The 16583-nt window shown below is 48.9% G+C and overlaps 1 protein-coding gene and 1 long non-coding RNA gene across 3 annotated transcripts in view; one reads left to right on the top strand and one right to left on the bottom strand.

Annotated features, from left to right (window-relative positions):
• Nucleotides 1-16583, bottom strand: part of ARHGEF17 (Rho guanine nucleotide exchange factor 17) — a 161037-nt gene that overhangs the window by 47010 nt on the left and 97444 nt on the right. For both annotated transcript variants that reach the window (XM_078156901.1, XM_078156902.1), the window contains exons 2-3: nucleotides 5120-5197; nucleotides 1047-1229 (exon numbers count right to left, since the gene is read on the bottom strand). In XM_078156901.1, the coding sequence (XP_078013027.1) occupies nucleotides 1047-1229; nucleotides 5120-5197 (261 nt within the window). The remainder of the gene's footprint in view (nucleotides 1-1046; nucleotides 1230-5119; nucleotides 5198-16583) is intronic.
• Nucleotides 9297-14812, top strand: LOC144458209 (uncharacterized). The gene is made up of 3 exons (XR_013487777.1): nucleotides 9297-9351; nucleotides 13549-13580; nucleotides 14487-14812. It is a non-coding gene; the product is annotated as an uncharacterized LOC144458209 (long non-coding RNA).

Raw genomic sequence — 16583 nt, 5'->3', positions numbered from 1 at the left:
AAAGAAAGACCTCTGAGAAAGTAAAAGGAGAGACCACCGCCTCCTACTCCCAAGGCTGAGGATCCTGGAACTCCACCTGTGCTCTCTGAGCTCAGGAGACCCTGTGGGTGTTGTACTGAATCTTAGCCCTAGATAGGGTGGGGCCAGGGATAAGGGCTGGGTCAGGGTCAGGCTGTGCGGGCAATGTCAGTGTCTACCTCTGGGATAGGCTCAGTATTTGCATTAGAGGAGCAATATTTGGGTCAGTTTTCAGGTTAGGGTCAGTGTCAATTTCTGAGTCTGGAGATCAATATCTAGGTTGGGGTATCAGTATCTAGGTAGTATCACGCAGCTGGGATAGGAAAGCTTAGTGCCTTGGTTGGTGCCCTGTGAAGGAGGGACAGGAAGCAACGTGACAGTCTGGATTTGAGTCAGTGTCTAGTGTGTGTGAGGCATCATCTGTGCCTAGAGTCAGTGTCCAGATTGGGGGGAGGTCAGTGACTGTGCCCGGTGGTCAGTGTGTGTGAGGGGTCAGTGACTGTGCCTGGAGATCAGTGTGTGTGAGGGGTCAGTGACTGTGCCTGGAGGTCAGTGTGTGTGAGGGGTCAGTGTCTGTGCCTAGAGGTCAGTGTCTAGTGTGTGTGAGGCATCATCTGTGCCTAGAGTCAGTGTCCAGATTGGGGGGAGGTCAGTGACTGTGCCCAGTGGTCAGTGTGTGTGAGGGGTCAGTGACTGTGCCTGGAGGTCAGTGTCCAGATTGGGGAGGGGTCAGTGACTGTGCCTGGAGGTCAGTGTCTAGATTGGGGAGGGAGTCAGTGACTGTGCCTGGAGGTCAGTGTGTGTGAGGGGTCAGTGTCTGTACCTGGAAGTCAGTGTCCAGAGAGAAGGTCAGTGACCTGGAGGTCAGTGTTGGTGGTGGTGGAGTCTTGGGCCTGGAGGTCAGTGTCCAGGTGTGATGGACACAAGTATGCAGGATACGCTGTGGGCTCCCAGGAGGGAGCTGCAGTCTGGCAGGGTGGGGGGAGGGGAGGGCCTGATGGGGCAGGCTTGGGGCTGGTGGTACTCACTGACTGCACAAGCAGGTCACCCACTTTCTGCCGAGTGTGCCACTCTTGCACACGGCTCTGCACCTGCTCCAGGAACTGTTCATGGTGCTCCAGCAGCTCCGGGATCTGGTTGAAGATTTCATCCACCAGGGACGGGTCACACAGAACTGCATTCTCCGGCTGCTTGAGTGGCTGCATGTAACCCTGGGGGGACCAAGCTGGGTTGGGAGGGGGCTGGGGCTGGGGAGCAGGCAGAGCCCCGAGCTTCTCGGGTCCAGTTCAGTGAGCCAAATACACCGAGCGAAGCAAGCACCCCGGCACATGTGTGCGCTCATACATGCAAACGCAGGCACGGTTAGCCAGCTTTCTGACTGTACTCCAGCCACAAGTCTCTCCCCATTCCAGTTTGTCCTCTTTGCAGTCACCAACGTGATTCTCCTAAAGCGCAGGGCTGCCCATGTCACTCCACTAGCTCCCTGTTACCTCCAGGATCAAATATAAAATCCAGCTCGACATTTAAAGCTCTTCCCAATTTGGCCTTTTCTTACATTTTCTTACATTCCTCATCCTGTACATCATTCCCCCTTTGCACAGGCTACTCTCATGTCTGCAATATTCTCCTTCTTCACCCTCACTTCTTAGAATCCTGGGCTTCCTTCGGGACTCAGCTCCACCTGCACCTTCAATAGGAGGCCTTTTCAGGCTCCTCCCCACCCCCGGGGGCTACTGGCTTCCTTCTAAGGCCACCTTCCCTCCCTTCTAAAAGGGTCTACTATGGAAGGGGGTTTGTAAACCTTAAAGTGCAGAGGTTAGGATGCTTGGTGAGCTGTTTTTCGGTTGTGTCAGACTCTCCGCTTGAGGTTTTCTTGGCCAGGATACTGGAGCAGTTTGCCATCTCCTTCTCCACTCATTTTACAGATGAGGAAACTGAACAGGGTTAAGTGTCCAAGGTCACATGGCTAGTAAGTTTCTGTGGCCACATTTGAACTCAGGAAGGTGAGTCTCTGATTCTAAAACCAGCGCTCAAAGCACTTCACCACCCAGCTGCCTAGAGGCTGTGTAAGTGCGGCTTCATTAGCATAGTTACTGTGTATGCAGTCAACGTCCCCTTTAGAAAGTAAACTCCCTGAAGGCAGGAACTCTTTCACTTTTGCTTTTCTATCTCCAGGGCTGAGCGAAGGCTTTCTGATTGATTGATCTACCTCAGCATCTGAATACACAAAACCCAATCCGATTTTGGAGAACAGGCTTAGAGGACCATTGGCCTCAAAGCTAGGAAGGGCCCTCAGAGGCCCTCAAATCCAGCCCCCTCATTTTCCAGGCCCCGGCTGGGGAAGGGGCTGGGTGGAGGTCTCGCAGCTTGTGAATGGAAAGGCACAGATTTGAACTCAGGCCTTCTGCCACCAAATGCAATCCTTTTTATGCAGTGCAGTGATGTCTCAAGCTTAACCTGCACCTCTTGCAGGAAGTCTTTCCTAGGGGGCTGGGCCTATTGGCGGAGCTGCCCACCACAACATCACCTCCTCAGAGGGATGTGTCCTCTTCCCTGGCTAGACTGGGGACTCCCCGAGTTGCAGGGCCTGGGCTGCTCTTCCTCTGTTCTTGAAGACAGCATCAAGGCGCAGTGGAAAGAGGCCTGGATTTGGAGTCAAAGTTGAGCTGTCAGTTACTAGTTGGGTGGCCCCGGGCACCTCTCTCTGAGTGCCTCAGTGTAAAATGATGGGGTTAGACGAGACAAGCCCTAAGGTCCCTTCCAGCTCCGATCCTATAGTGAGTGCCTCTGATGCTGCCTCCCCAGCCCCAGGCCCAGGCCTGCACACAAAGAGCTGCAGGAAGCCCATGTTGATTTAAACAGAGCTTCACTGTAGAAGCCGGGAGACCTGGGTTCTAGTTTTGACACTAGGAGATACTTATAAAGGGCAAGAGAAAAAGTCCTGGGATAGGAGTCAGAGACCTGGGTTCATGACGCTGCAGAAAGGTCCCCGAATTCAGAGGAAGAGAATCTAGGTGAGGATGCTGGCTCTGCTATTTACCGGCTCTTATATAAATCATCTTACCTCTGTGGGCCTCAGTTTCCTTCTCTGTAAAATGATGGGGGCATACTACATCAGAGGTGCCAAACTTAAGGCTACTTCCAAGTGCAGCCTCTACCATATTAAATGTAATTGAGAAATGTTGAACAAAATGAATAAAAATATAATACAACATAGATAATGTTGATTTGTGGTTTTCTAAGTCCATATGCCTTTCTAGCTGGTGCAGGGAATAGAGCACTGGGCCTGCAGTTAAGAAGACTCATCTTCCTGAGTTCAAATCTGGCCTCAGACACTTACTAGCTGGGTGACCCTGGCAAAGTGCTTGTTTGCCTCAATTCCTCATCTGTAAAATGAGCCAGAGAAGGAAATGGCAAACCACTCCAGTATCTTTGTCGAGAAGACCCCAAACGGGGTCACAGAGAGCTGGACAGGACTGAAAAATGACTGAATGCATTTCTATTTGGGTTTGACAGCACTGGTTTGCAGGGCATGTATATCTAATGATTCTTGGCCAGAATCCATTGGTAACTCATGCTGTGGCGCTTTGTTGCTGTGCAGTCATGTCTGTCTCTTGGGGTTTTCTTGTCAGAGATACTGAAGTGGTCTGCCCTTTCCTCCTCTAGCTCATTTTACACACGAGGAAACCGAGGCAAACAGGGTTAAGTGACTTGCCCAGAATCACTCAGCCGGTAGTTGTCTGAGGCCTGATTTGAACTCAGGAGTCTTCCTGAATTCAGGCCCAGCACTCTATCCACTGCATCACCTGGCTGCCCCAAGTGTAGACCAGCCTTAGGTCACACATCTGTCTAGTAGCAGAATTAGGTCTTCTGGCTTCCATCGTCTACACTAGGCTATTGTGGAAGGAAAGCACTTATAGGACTTCTCTCTGCTCTTACCTGATTATTCAGCTACTATGGGAATGGGGGACAAGGCCAGGGGAGAAGCATTAATTAAGCACCTACTGAAAGAGATGGCCCTTGCCTTCTGGCAGCATCTACTCCTGATATGTTTTGAATCCTGGTTCTGCTACTTACCATTTGAAAGCTCTTGGAAAAGTCACTTAATCTACTGGGTCTCAGTTACCTAATGCACAAGCAGAGGGGAAGGTGGGGGCAGGGTGCTATGAGGCCCCATCATTAGGGGCCTGCTGAGTAGCTGTGGGCTCTATTGACTTTCTAACTAAACCAGGGCAGGCATTGTAACCATCTTTACTTCTATTAATCACTTGGGAGTCTACACTTTTCAGAGTCCTTTAAGGATTACAAATCCCTTTCTTCACAACAACCTAGTCCATAGAGAAGGTGACAATTATCGCTGCCATTCTATAAATGAGGAAACAGGTTCACAGGATCATGGATTCTGATCTAGGAGGGGCCTCAGAGGCCTCAAGCCCAACTGTCTCATTTTATAGATGAGGAAACCGAGGCCTGCTATTACACAGATAGGAAGTGTCGGGTCAGGGGTAGAATTGTCCAGAGGCCAGGGTCCATGCTTTCCCCACTGCCCTGTGCTCCCCTCTTATGTGCCCTGCCTTGGCCTGCTTTGGGGTGTGGGTTGTACTAGATAAGCACTGAGATCTCTTCCCATTCTGAAGTTTTGTGATTCTGTTTAGATCTGTGGAAAAACCATCTCGCTTCCCTATTTTTCCAATAGAAACTAGACACACACACCATTCCACTTCAGTATTTTTCCATTGGAAAGACACAGACTCTCTTTCCCATATCTCCAGTGGAAAGACATACACCATTCCATCCCCCCATTTATCCAATGGAAAGATACACACAAAACATCCCAATCCCCTTTTCTCCACTGGACGGACAAAGATATTATTCTATTTTCCAATTTCTCCAAAGGAAAGACATACAAACACTCTCCCTCATTTCCACCCCAATCCCCAATTTTTCTCCCTTTAATCCTGCCTGCCCCTTAGGTCAGGGAAGGCCAGAGTTATACTCTTACACATCAGGACATAGGGGTGGTAGGAGGGATGTGGGTACTCTTACCTAAGACAGAGTGGATAAACAACAGAGTCCCTTGCCCTGTCCCTGGGCCCCTCACCTGCATCAGTGTCCGAAGAGACTCCACATATGACTGTTCTGTGTCCAATAGTGTCATGATGACATGTTTTCTCATGTCCTAGGAGAGAGAGAGAGAGAGAGAGAGAGAGAGAGAGAGAGAGAGAGAGAGAGAAGAGAGAGAGAAGGGGAGAGGGTAAGACTTCATTATGGGGATCCTTGTTTTCATCAATGCTATTGCTCAGGACTAGGGGTGGGGGGAGAGTTCCCCTTTGGCTCAGTCCTTTGAACCACTCTCCTTCCTCTGTTACTTCTTCCCTATTCCTCCTGGGTTCTTGTGTATCCTCGCTAGGTGCAAGAACCATCTTTACCCTATGTACATGATGAGGACATAAATTTTGTAGGGTGGTACATTATGGGTACACAGGAGACTTACAGAATCCAGCCTGGTCCAGATGAAGCAATGATGATGATGGGAAGGAGAATGAGGATGAGAAGGAGGATGATGACAGTTAATGTTATGTATATATGCCTCCTTTAATCTCAGCTTTGCAATAGCCTTTTAAAAATAACATTTTATTATTTTTTCCCAATTACATGTAAAACAATTTTTTAACATTCATTAAAAAAGGGTTTTTTTTAAATTCCAAATTCTCTCCCTCTCTCCCTCCCCTCCCCTCTCTTCCCTTCTGAGACAGTAAGCAATTTGATGCAATAGATTTTTGAGATAGGCAGTGCACGTATTATTATGCTGATTTTATAGATTGGGAGACTGAGGCTCAAAGTAGTAAGGTGACGTTCCCAGAATAACAGAGATAGTAAGTATCAGGTTTAAGAGTCAAGAATCTAGATCTTCTGATCTGCCCAGGTTTCCATCCCACCCCACTCCCCACTATATCATGATGACCTTTGTGCGGTCTAGTTCCCAGGATCCTGGAACCCTAGAATCTCAGAGCTGGAAGGAACCTCAGGGGTATCTTGTCCATCATCCATCGGAGTAGTAGTTCCTTCTTCTACATCCCCAAGAAATGGACATCCAGCGTCCTCTTGGAGACTTTTAGTGATGGGGAACTCACTGCTTGCTTAGGCAGCCTTTGGGACAACTCTCTTTGTGAAGTTTTTCCTTCATCAAATCAAAATCTGACTCTTGGCAACTTCCACTTAAGGCTCCTGGTTCTACACTCCCCAGTCAAACAAAAAAGCCTAATCTCTCCCTTAAAACACCTAAAGACAAGCTATTAAGTCTGCTCTCCCCTGTAACCTACACGTCTCTTCTTCTCCAGAATAAACATTCCTAGTTCTTTCAACCCACTTACACTGTGACCTGCTCTCCAGACCATTCTGTATCCTCTGGACACTCCTCAGCTTGGCAACATCCTTCCAAAAAGGTGAGCCCAGAATGGAATACGTGGTCTGCGCAGGACACTGACTGCTAGGTGCTAGGATCACAAGATGTCAGAGCTGGGAGGGACCCAAGACATCACCTAGGGCAGAGGTGTCAAACATGGCCAGTGGGCCACGACACTGCCTGAGCCAGAGTAGAATGCAATTAGCAAACGTTTACCAAAATAATAAAAATATAACAAAACATAAATAATATTACATTTTAGTAAATCAATTGATTTGCTAAACCAACAGGTGGTCCTAAGGAATCTTATGAATGAATTAGTGGTCCCTGTTCCTATTTAAGTTTGATACTACTGAATGGATTATAATCTCTTAATTTTCAGGAGAGAAAACTGAGGCCCAGAAGAGGGCAGGGCCAGAGGAGTTGAGCAGCAGAGCCAAGACTCAAATCCAGCCTCTGCCTCCAAATAGTGTTCATTCTACTCTATTGCCCACTGTCTGCTTCCTGATTGCTCTAGGCCACAATGACTTCTCATCCTCTGAGCTCTGGAAGCTCTAACTCGGTCTCTCTCTAGGCACTGACCGAGCCCTGACTGTGGCAGCTGACCTTCTTACAACTGAGTCTCATTTTCCCAGACAGAACTAGGCTTCACAGTAGGGAGAGCCCAACAACTCGACCCTTCCAACTCCAGCGTGGTGGGACGGGGGTTAACTCAGGCAATACAACACTCTTGCCTCCTTTGCCTTGTTATCTACTGGCCAGACTCACTGTCCCAACCAAGTAAAAATGCTTTGGGCTAATCTGGACCCCAAACTGCTGCTTGTTACGTAGAGATGATAGGAGGCACAGACTGAGAGCTGGAAGGGAGGGGCTTTAGAGATCATCAGTTCCAACCTTTTCATTTTACAGATGAGGAAACTGAGTCCCAGAGAGGATAAGTGATGTGTCCAGGGTCACACTATGATTAAGACAGAATAATCTGAACTCAGGTCTTCCTGGCTCCAAGTTTAATTCTCTGTTGACTACATCACATTGCCTCTCACATGGGGCTGAGGCAGTGATGTTTAAGAACCCGGGATGTGTGTCTGTCTGTCTGTCTGCCTAGACTCCAGGAGAAACTGGCTGTCATCAGTTGGGTCATAAGCCATTCCACAGCCAGCAGAGCCATCCTCCTGCCTCTTGGGCCGGGCTGGATGATGACATCTTACACCTACCGGCCCAGGAAAGCTGTTTTCATAGCCTCCTCTGGTTGACCTTCTCAGAAAAGTCTAAGAAGTCTCCCCGCTGGAATCTAGCTTGAATTCTTCCTGATGTCAATCAGGGGATCATTTCCTCTTGTCTTGCCCCATTGCCATCCTTTGTGCCTGAAGAACCATACTGCCCTGCTGGAGTTTCTGATCCCCAAACTGAATGGTATCCACTAAGTGCCTTTTAAAAGGGACTCTCCCCAAAAGCTGCCAGGCCTGTCCCCTGTGTCATGTACTGGGGAAAGGAGCATTCTTCCCTGGAGAAAGGGAGGACGGGGGTAGGGGTATGTGTGTATGGAACTAGGTGGGCAAGGGACAAGGTTGTATTGGGAACACCTGTAAGAGAACTCAGTTGTGTGTCTCTTCATGAGATCAGAAGATTGGGGATGGGTGGGTCTAAAGATCATCGGGTCCATAGGAGGCCCAGAGAGAAGAGCCTTGCACAGGGTCACATAGCAAGTAAATGGCAGAGTTGACGGTCAAATTATGTCATGGAGAAGAGATCTTTGGACTCCAAAGCCAAGCCTCTTTCTTCCACAACATGCTGCTTTCAGCCTTCTTTTCTCCCATCCCAATCCTCCAGAGGCCTCCCTGGTCTGCCCTAGAGGGCTTCCTGTCATGGGAATCTAAACCTTGGAACCTGAATCTCATGTATTGGGGATTCAGAGACCCTGGCATGTACACGGAAGCAGAGACACCCAGAAAGATATACACAGACAGGGAGGAGGACCCCAAGAGACAGAGAGAGATGCAAGGCAAGAGACAAAGACACAAAGGCATAGAAAAGCTGAGACATAGATGCCCAGAGATGGAAACACAGCTAGAGATACACACAGACAGGGAAAAGGGCCCAGAAAGAAACAGGGACAGAGACGCAGAGACAGTGAGAGATACGTACAAAGACAAAAAGAGGTGCAGAATACTGTTACACATCGCCACGGAGACAAAACAAGCTGGGGGCAGAGAAGCAGAGAGATGTATATACAGAGACAGGAGATACAGACACCCCCAGATCCAGCTCTCCCAGGGGCACTATGAAGGCTTAAATGTCACCGGATCTAGCCGCTCCAGAGGCACCATGACGCCAGACACCTGGGGACTTAGCCCTCCAGAGATGTTGAGATCACAAATACTCCAGTTTAACCCCTGCCCCCCAAGATACTGTGAGGTCACAAGTACTCCAGTCCCCAATGGACACTGTGAGATCACAAGTGTCCCCAGAACTAGCCACCCTAGAAGTCATTTGAGGTCTGAGATACCTCTGGACCTAGCTCTCCACAGATACCGAGGTCACAGACATTCTCAGTCTGTCTAGGGAGTGAAGTCACAAATACTCCAGTCCCACAGAGACACTGTGAAATTATACGAACCTAGCCCTTGGGAGGTACCTTGAGACCCCCAAAACCTCTAAAACTAGACTTCTAGAAACACTGTGAGCTCCCAATACCCCAGCATTTGAGGGACCCCATGAGCTCATATATAATCTTACTTCTAGCCCCCCAGAGATAGTGTGAAGTCACAACTATCACCCCCCCACACACACATTGTGAGGTCAGATACCCCCAGCTCTCCCCACCCCGATATTGTGATATAACATACCAATAACAACAGCTCCTATGTCTATAGTCCTATAAGGCTCACAAGTGGCTTTCCTCCCAACAGCCCTAAGGAGCATAGATTGTAAGTCTTTTCTTTCTTGTTTCACCGATGAGTAAGATGAGGTTCAGATAGAAGAAATGAGGTCTCAGGTCATAGACATTTTACAGACATCTCCCATCCCTGTCAGAGGCACTTCCAAATCAAGTCTCAGAGGCCCTCCTGGCCTAGTAAACATCCTCGATCCAGAACCCTTAGGATTATAGACCTCCCTACCCATCTGTACCCTGTACACACATCATAAGACATTCTTAAAGTCACAGAACTCCCCTTGGAGACACTCTCAGATTGGAGCCTTCTAGAAGGTTATCGATATCCCAAGGTCCAGGATCAAACGCCTCAGAGACCTTGATGCCTAACATTTCAGATACCCGCAATAACGGACTTCCCAGCTGAACTGCTGTTGAACTTGGACCCCTTGGAATGAGGATACTCACCCAACTCCAGGCCTCCCTACCAGAGGGCTTCTCAGATAACAGGCTCCTGGCCTAAGAAACCCCAAGATCAAAGAGTCTTTCCAATCACAGACACCAGATCTCAGGCCTCAGATACTGGATCCCTCATATGGGAGAAGCCCTAAGAATGTAAAACCCTTAGTCCTTAGGCCAGTCTTTTGCCAGAGAGGATTACAGACCACTTTCTCTCCCAAGGCCACAGATAGCAGAGCCCTTGGTCAGAGGCCTCCAAATACTCCTTAGAGTCCAGAGTCCCATGCCAGAGACCCCAAATACCCCTCCTATAGACACAGATCCCAGAATCCCAGTTCAGAGACCCCAAACAACTCCCACCATAGCCAGAGAGACCAGAGTTCTAGGCCAGAGACCCTTAATACCCCTCATCATAGACACAGATCCCAGAGTCCTAGGTCAGAAATCCCAAGCAACCTTCCAAGACACAGATGCCACAGTCTCAGGCCAGAGACCTCTAACATCTCCACCCACCCCCACCTCCCAGACACACATCCCAGAGTTTCAGGTCGGAGATCTCCAAACACACACACACAAGAACTCAGTCCCAGTTCAGAGACCCATATCCAATAACTCAGAGACACAAGTTATAGGCCCCCCCCAATACTTACCTAAAGAACTCAGAGGCCTTGATCATACCCCTCCCCCAATAAACACACCTAAGAACTCAGAGTCCTAGGTCACAGCCTCCCAAACCCATTCTAGAGCCCAAAGCCCCCCTTGCAGATACCTCCCAGTCCTGAGTTCCAGGTCAGGATCCCTCAGATACACATACACATGTTCCAGAGAACCCAGAGCCCCGAGTAAAGACACTCTCAGCCCCAGAACTGCCCTCTCATTCATAACTTGGCCCCTCAGACGAGAGATGACCTGTCCTTCCCCACTCCATCCCCTAGTGTCCTGCCCCTAAAAACCCCAACCCCCCAGCCCTGTCACCTCATTGCTGCCTCCACTGCTCGGCCCTGGCAGGCCACTCGGGCCTGGCCCCATCCCTGTCCCCATCCCTAGTCCGGGCTGCTCGCCATCGCCCATCTCCCGCATGTCCTCCAGGGCGATGGTGAACTGGGCCAGGGTCTTCACCATCTGCAGCATGGGCCTGGGGGCCAGGGGCGAGGGCCAGGAGGGATGGATGAAGGGAGGGAGGCAGTGTCTAGAGCCTGGGCCCCTTGCTGCCGCCTGGTCTCTGCCTGGGCCGGCGGCCGCCTGCCTGCCGCTGGCTGTCAGGGGAAGCTGAGCCGAGCTGAGCCAGGCATCAGGCTGAGCAGGCGCAGCTCTGGAGGGGGAGGGATGGGGGGGAGCTGCAGGCGCGGGGGCTGGGAGGAGGCCCCTCACCCTCCCCTCTTCCCTCTCTCTCTCTCTCTCTCTCTCTCTCTCTCTCTCTCTCTCTCTCTCTCTCTCTCTCTCTCACACACACACACACACACACACACACACACACATACAGGAAGATTGATTTACATTTGGAGTCACTCAGCTGCATGCCCTTGGAGAGATGTACCTGCCCATGTAGGGGCACACACATGTATATGCTATACATGTACTCACTGGCACATTCACATATAGCACACACAGGTCACCCATACACTTGTTGGCACAGGCAGGGAGGGATATGCAGATACACACAGGTATATGTAGACTGAGAATCAATCATACATGTTCTCATTTGTGTCCTTAGCAGGCCATACAAATGTGACCCACAAGTTGATCAACACACAAACGCATGTATGCAAAACCAGACACATTCATACACGTCCACACATGTCCACATGGGTATATTCGGGGACGAAGATGTAAATACACATATTCACATACATGTATGTGAATATGTGTACTGAATCCACATAAGCTCTCATGGACATATTCAGGTAGATACAGTCACATGGGTTCACACAGTCCCACAATTTACTGATAAACATATGTAGAGGGAACATATGAATTCCAAATTAGGCTCACAAACACACACATACATATAAAATAATTAATTCATTCAACAAACATTTATTAATCCCTTATTCAGGGCAATGGAGGAGAATCAAGGGTAAGGTAGACTTGGTCCCTGCCCTCAGGTCTGTCTAGGAAAAATAATTCACATCAATATGGTACCAGACAAGATATATCCTAGTTACTATTTCTTTGGATCCTCACCCCAGCCCTGGGAAGGAGGCGGAGCTTGGATCACTAGCTCCATTCTACAAAAAGGGAAACTGAGACCTCAAGAGGTGGAAGGTCATAGTGTTCAGAGTCTGGACTCCCAACTCAGGTCTCCTACCTTCTAGTGGCCAGGGGGTAGGTAACCTGAGGCCTTGAGGCCACATGTGTGGCTCTCTAGTTCCTCAAGTGCGGCCTTTTGACTGAATCTCAAAGGCCCACATTTGATGAACTAGAGGGTTGCATATGGCCTGAAGGCCTCAGGTTCCCAACCCTGCAATCTAGCCCAAGCCTCCCTGCCTTTGTGGGTAAATATACTCACACAGACACATCTTTATTTATGTATACAAGAAAGTGTGAACAGATCAGTGTAATCAGTATCAGTAACAATCAGTATTTCAGTAATAATATCAGTATTATCAGTAATAATAATAGCAATAATGATCATAGTAACTCCTATTTTAATGGCCCTCTCTAGTTTGTAAAGCACCTTCCTTCCAACAGTCTTGCAAGGGAGGTTGTGTGAGGGGTATCATTCCCATTTTACAGATAGAGAAAATTGAGACCAAGAGAGGTGAGGTAACCTAGCTATTGATTTTTCAAGACGGTATGCTTACACACAGACATGCTTTTTCATGCAAGGACCCCCTAGGAGACAACTCTAAAAAATGGGACAGGGCAGCACATCAGATGCCCTGTGTTATGTTACTAGTAATAGACACAGATCCACGTACTCACTGAGCACCACTGCGAACAAGAGCCACTGGGCAGTGTTTATGGTGTGAGGGCATCCCAAACCTCCCACCTTCCAGGAAAACTGGCTCTGAGCTGTGCCCCTAGCAGTGGGGAGGGGCTATAGGTAGCCATCCTCACTCTTGCCGAGTCCTCCAGGTAGCCTCGGCTTGTGCTTGTGACTCAGCTGGTAAGAGCTGGGGTTCAGTGGGGAGTCAGAGATCTCACCCCTACTGGGACATTTGCTCTCCCTTTAGGCAGATGCCCCGCTCATCTGTATCTCCAGCTCTGACTTTTGGGCTAGACACCCACAGCCACCACTGCCTGCTGACGACAGGGCTGATGGGGATGGCCGAGATAAGGGAGTGGGGATAGGTGTGGTGATGAAGGGGATGGCAAAGAGAAGCCCAGCTGACTTTTATGTGGCACTTTTCATGTTATAGATGCACGTTAGAAGGATAGTACAGCCTAGTGGACAGACAGATGGCCACAGAGTCAGGAAGCTGGGTTCAAGTCCTCTGACATACACTGGCTGTGTGACCTTAAGTGAGTCACTTAACCTCTGAGGGCTCTAAGCAACGCTCTAAGATGATAAACTGCAAAGAAGGTGCCAACCTGCACTGGGAGAGAGAGTTTCCTCACCGGAGTGCTCCTGGACCCATGAAACCACAGGTTTATGCACTTTATATAAATAAATATATTATCCACCTCACTCGTTCTCTCCACAAATCTATAAGGTCAGGACTATAGGTATAATTATTCCCATTTTACAGATGATGGGAACGATGAAGCCTCACCAGGCATCCCATGAATAAATGAAATATCCACTCTAGCACGCCTGTCAGAAGTAACTTTCACTTTTGTCTATCCCTAGGGACTTAACCAATGCTTGTGGATTGAATGGAGGTAGGTTTTCTGGACCCTTTAATTTCATCACTTGGACTTTTTCCCCTCTGGGCGGGGGCAGTGGAGCACAGAAAGGAGGCTTCTGACTGGCTTTCTCAGGATTAGTGGGCCTGGGCCTGGGCCTTAGCAGCAGGAAAGGACTTCCTTTGGTACTTAGAACACAGAGGATTTCTTTTCCCCCTTTTTTGGGCAAAATCAGAGCTCCTCATCCACCCTCATCCCCCTCTTTCCCCAGCACACTAAGGTTCCTCTGAGCTATGGGACCTAGGAAGCTTCATGTGACCTGGCTTCCTGGGCCTGCATTTCCCAGCAGGGGGGCCAGACCTCTGACTGATGTTTTGAGCAGAAGTTAAGCTTTAACAGCTTACAGTGCACTAAGACTTTTGGGACACCCTACATATGTACATTATTTTTCTTTTTATGTTTCAACAGCTTAAAACTGGAATAAGATGTTTATAATACCTTGTATAGGTATATACAAGACATTTAGATAAAGCAAATTCAAAGTAACCTCAAAACCAGATAATCCCCCAAAATATCCAATAAAAAAAAAATCAACACACTAACCAATCAGCAGAATAGCCAACTATAAAGGAAAAGTCCCAAGCCAGCAGCTTACCCCTCCACAGCCTTGTAGATAAAAAGCTGGTTCTGGAGTTAGTGTTTGAATCTCACCTCAAGTACCTATGAGGGGTGTGTAATCACGGACAATTCAATTAGTCTCTCAGGGTCTCAGTGTTCTCATCTGTTCAATGGGGAGGATTCTCTCTCCCAAGGCTTCAGGAGAAAAGAATTTTGCCATCCTCCAAGCACTAAATCTCAGAACAACGGTTAACCCAGAACTCTCTTATTATCAGCTCTGAGGAAGCATTTTTATGATCACTTTTTTTTCTTCTCCTTCAGCAGAATTCTTTTCTTCCCCCCACCCCCAGTGCATCCTAGGCTATGGAGACAAGCTAGAAGGGACCCTGCCTAGTGCTGAGCTGAAGCTGAAGGCACCCTGAGCCGGGCAGGAAAGCACAGAGGAGCTTGGAATGAAGTTCCAGGGGGTGACAGCACCCTTTGGGGAATACAAGAGGCCCAGGCCTGGGAGGCAGGGTGCATGAACAGAGACAGGCAGAGCCACATTGGGCAAGAGAGGAGACAGAAGATGTGTCTATGACACGTACCAGGGAGAAGAAAAATTAAATGGAACTGGGGCCAGAGCTCCCAAAGGAGCTGCTGAGCATCTGTCCTCTGAGGTCTAAATAGGGCTGAATCTGATGACTTCTCACCTTATCCTGGGATTCTCTGCTTCTCTAGGAGTCTTGGGGACCACAGCTTGGGGGGAATGAAGGATTTCAAGGGGCCAGGGTCTTGGCCCACCTACCTCGGGTGAAGCTGCTCAAGGGAAGGTGGGAGCAAGGGGCTGGAGAAAGCCCAGAGATATCTTAGGGGGAGGAAGGGGAGGGTAGTCAGGGAGGCTTCAGCTGGGTGGGGAGGAGGAGGAGGTGCTCAAGCCAGAGCCTGTTGCTTTACTAATGAGGCAAGATCCCAGTCCGTGAGCTGTCACCATGGCAACCAAGGCTACCAAGGGGTCTGGGTGAGCCTGGCAGGGAAATTTCCTGGGATAGGATGAGAGACACACACACATGCACATAGATCCACACCCACATCCACCCCCACAGACATACAGAGAAAGATAAGGACAGATGCAAATATACAGACACACGCATCCATAGACATACACAGAAGAGAGAGATATACACAGATAGATCCAGAGAGATAGAAATATAGAGGCATATACGTAGCTACAGATCTGCACCTTCAGACATGCACAAAAAGGATAAAAATACATACCAGATACACACCCACACAGACATATACAGAAAGACAAGGATACAGGCACAGATACAACACAGGTATTCACACACAAAAAGATAAAGAGACAGGATGACACGTAGTGACCTTCATGTCTACTGGCTGCCATCGCCCCACCACCCACCTGGCCACAAAGACAGACAATTACATTTGCACATGAATATGCACACAGGCACATACAGGTGGAACCCAGAACCAGTGAGGACCTGAGGGGGTGCCATCAATTTATCACAGCAGAAAATTCATCATACTAACCCCAGGTCCAGACTTTCTCTCTCTCCTTTTGGGGAGGGGGAGGCTGGTTCACCCCATCTTCCAAACATGACGAGTAATTTCCCCTGAGCCATTTCTCCCTCTGGAGTTCACAGACTGAGGACCCAGGGGTCGAAACAAAGGAGAAGTAAAGTCTAGAATGTCGTCAGGGGTCTTATGGACTGGTGGAGGGATCAGACCGTGATGTAGGCAGGATATGATCTCTGTAGTGGGAGTAGGGCAAGCTTGCAAAGGAATATGGGAGCTCAAAGAAAGCAGAGAGCATACAGTACATTGGAAAGAGCACCAAGTGGAGGTGGAGGGCTTGGGTTCAAATCCTACCTCTGATGTGTAACAATTACCTAATCTTTACGGGCCTCAATTTCTTCATCTGTAAAATGAAAGGGTTGGCCTCTGAGGTCCCTTCCATCTCTAGAACCATGAGCCTATCATCTGAATGACCAGCTGGCTGGAGGCTGTGGGCCAGATATTGGCAAAGACTTCCTGGAGGACTTCGCTGAGCAGAGTCATGAAGGACAAGAAGGATTTTAATAAGAGAAGAAGGAGAGAGGGGGAAGGACCTTCTAGACATAGGGGATCATGTAAGTAGAGTTGAGGAAGTGGGAGCTGGCAAGTCATACAATTTAGCTAGAGGGGCCCAAGGGAAGACAACCTAGAGAATGAGGTTGTCACCAAAATGAACAGGGCCTTGAATGATAGGGTGAGGAAGCTGGGTTTTAGGACCATGGGGAGCTATGTAAGGATTCTGAGGAGGATACAGATGGAGTCAGAACTGGGCTATGGGAAGATGGCTCTGGCCAGACGTACAGAAGGATTAAAGCAGAAAGTTCCACAGTATTTCCCCAGGGAGCTCCAATGAAGAACCTTTAC

This window comes from Phascolarctos cinereus, unplaced genomic scaffold (assembly GCF_003287225.1).
Source record: "Phascolarctos cinereus isolate Bilbo 61053 unplaced genomic scaffold, phaCin_HiC Scaffold_726;HRSCAF=1367, whole genome shotgun sequence".
NCBI lineage: Eukaryota > Metazoa > Chordata > Mammalia > Diprotodontia > Phascolarctidae > Phascolarctos > Phascolarctos cinereus.
Note: the sequence above shows the minus strand (reverse complement) of the source record. Positions and strands in the feature narration are given on the sequence as shown.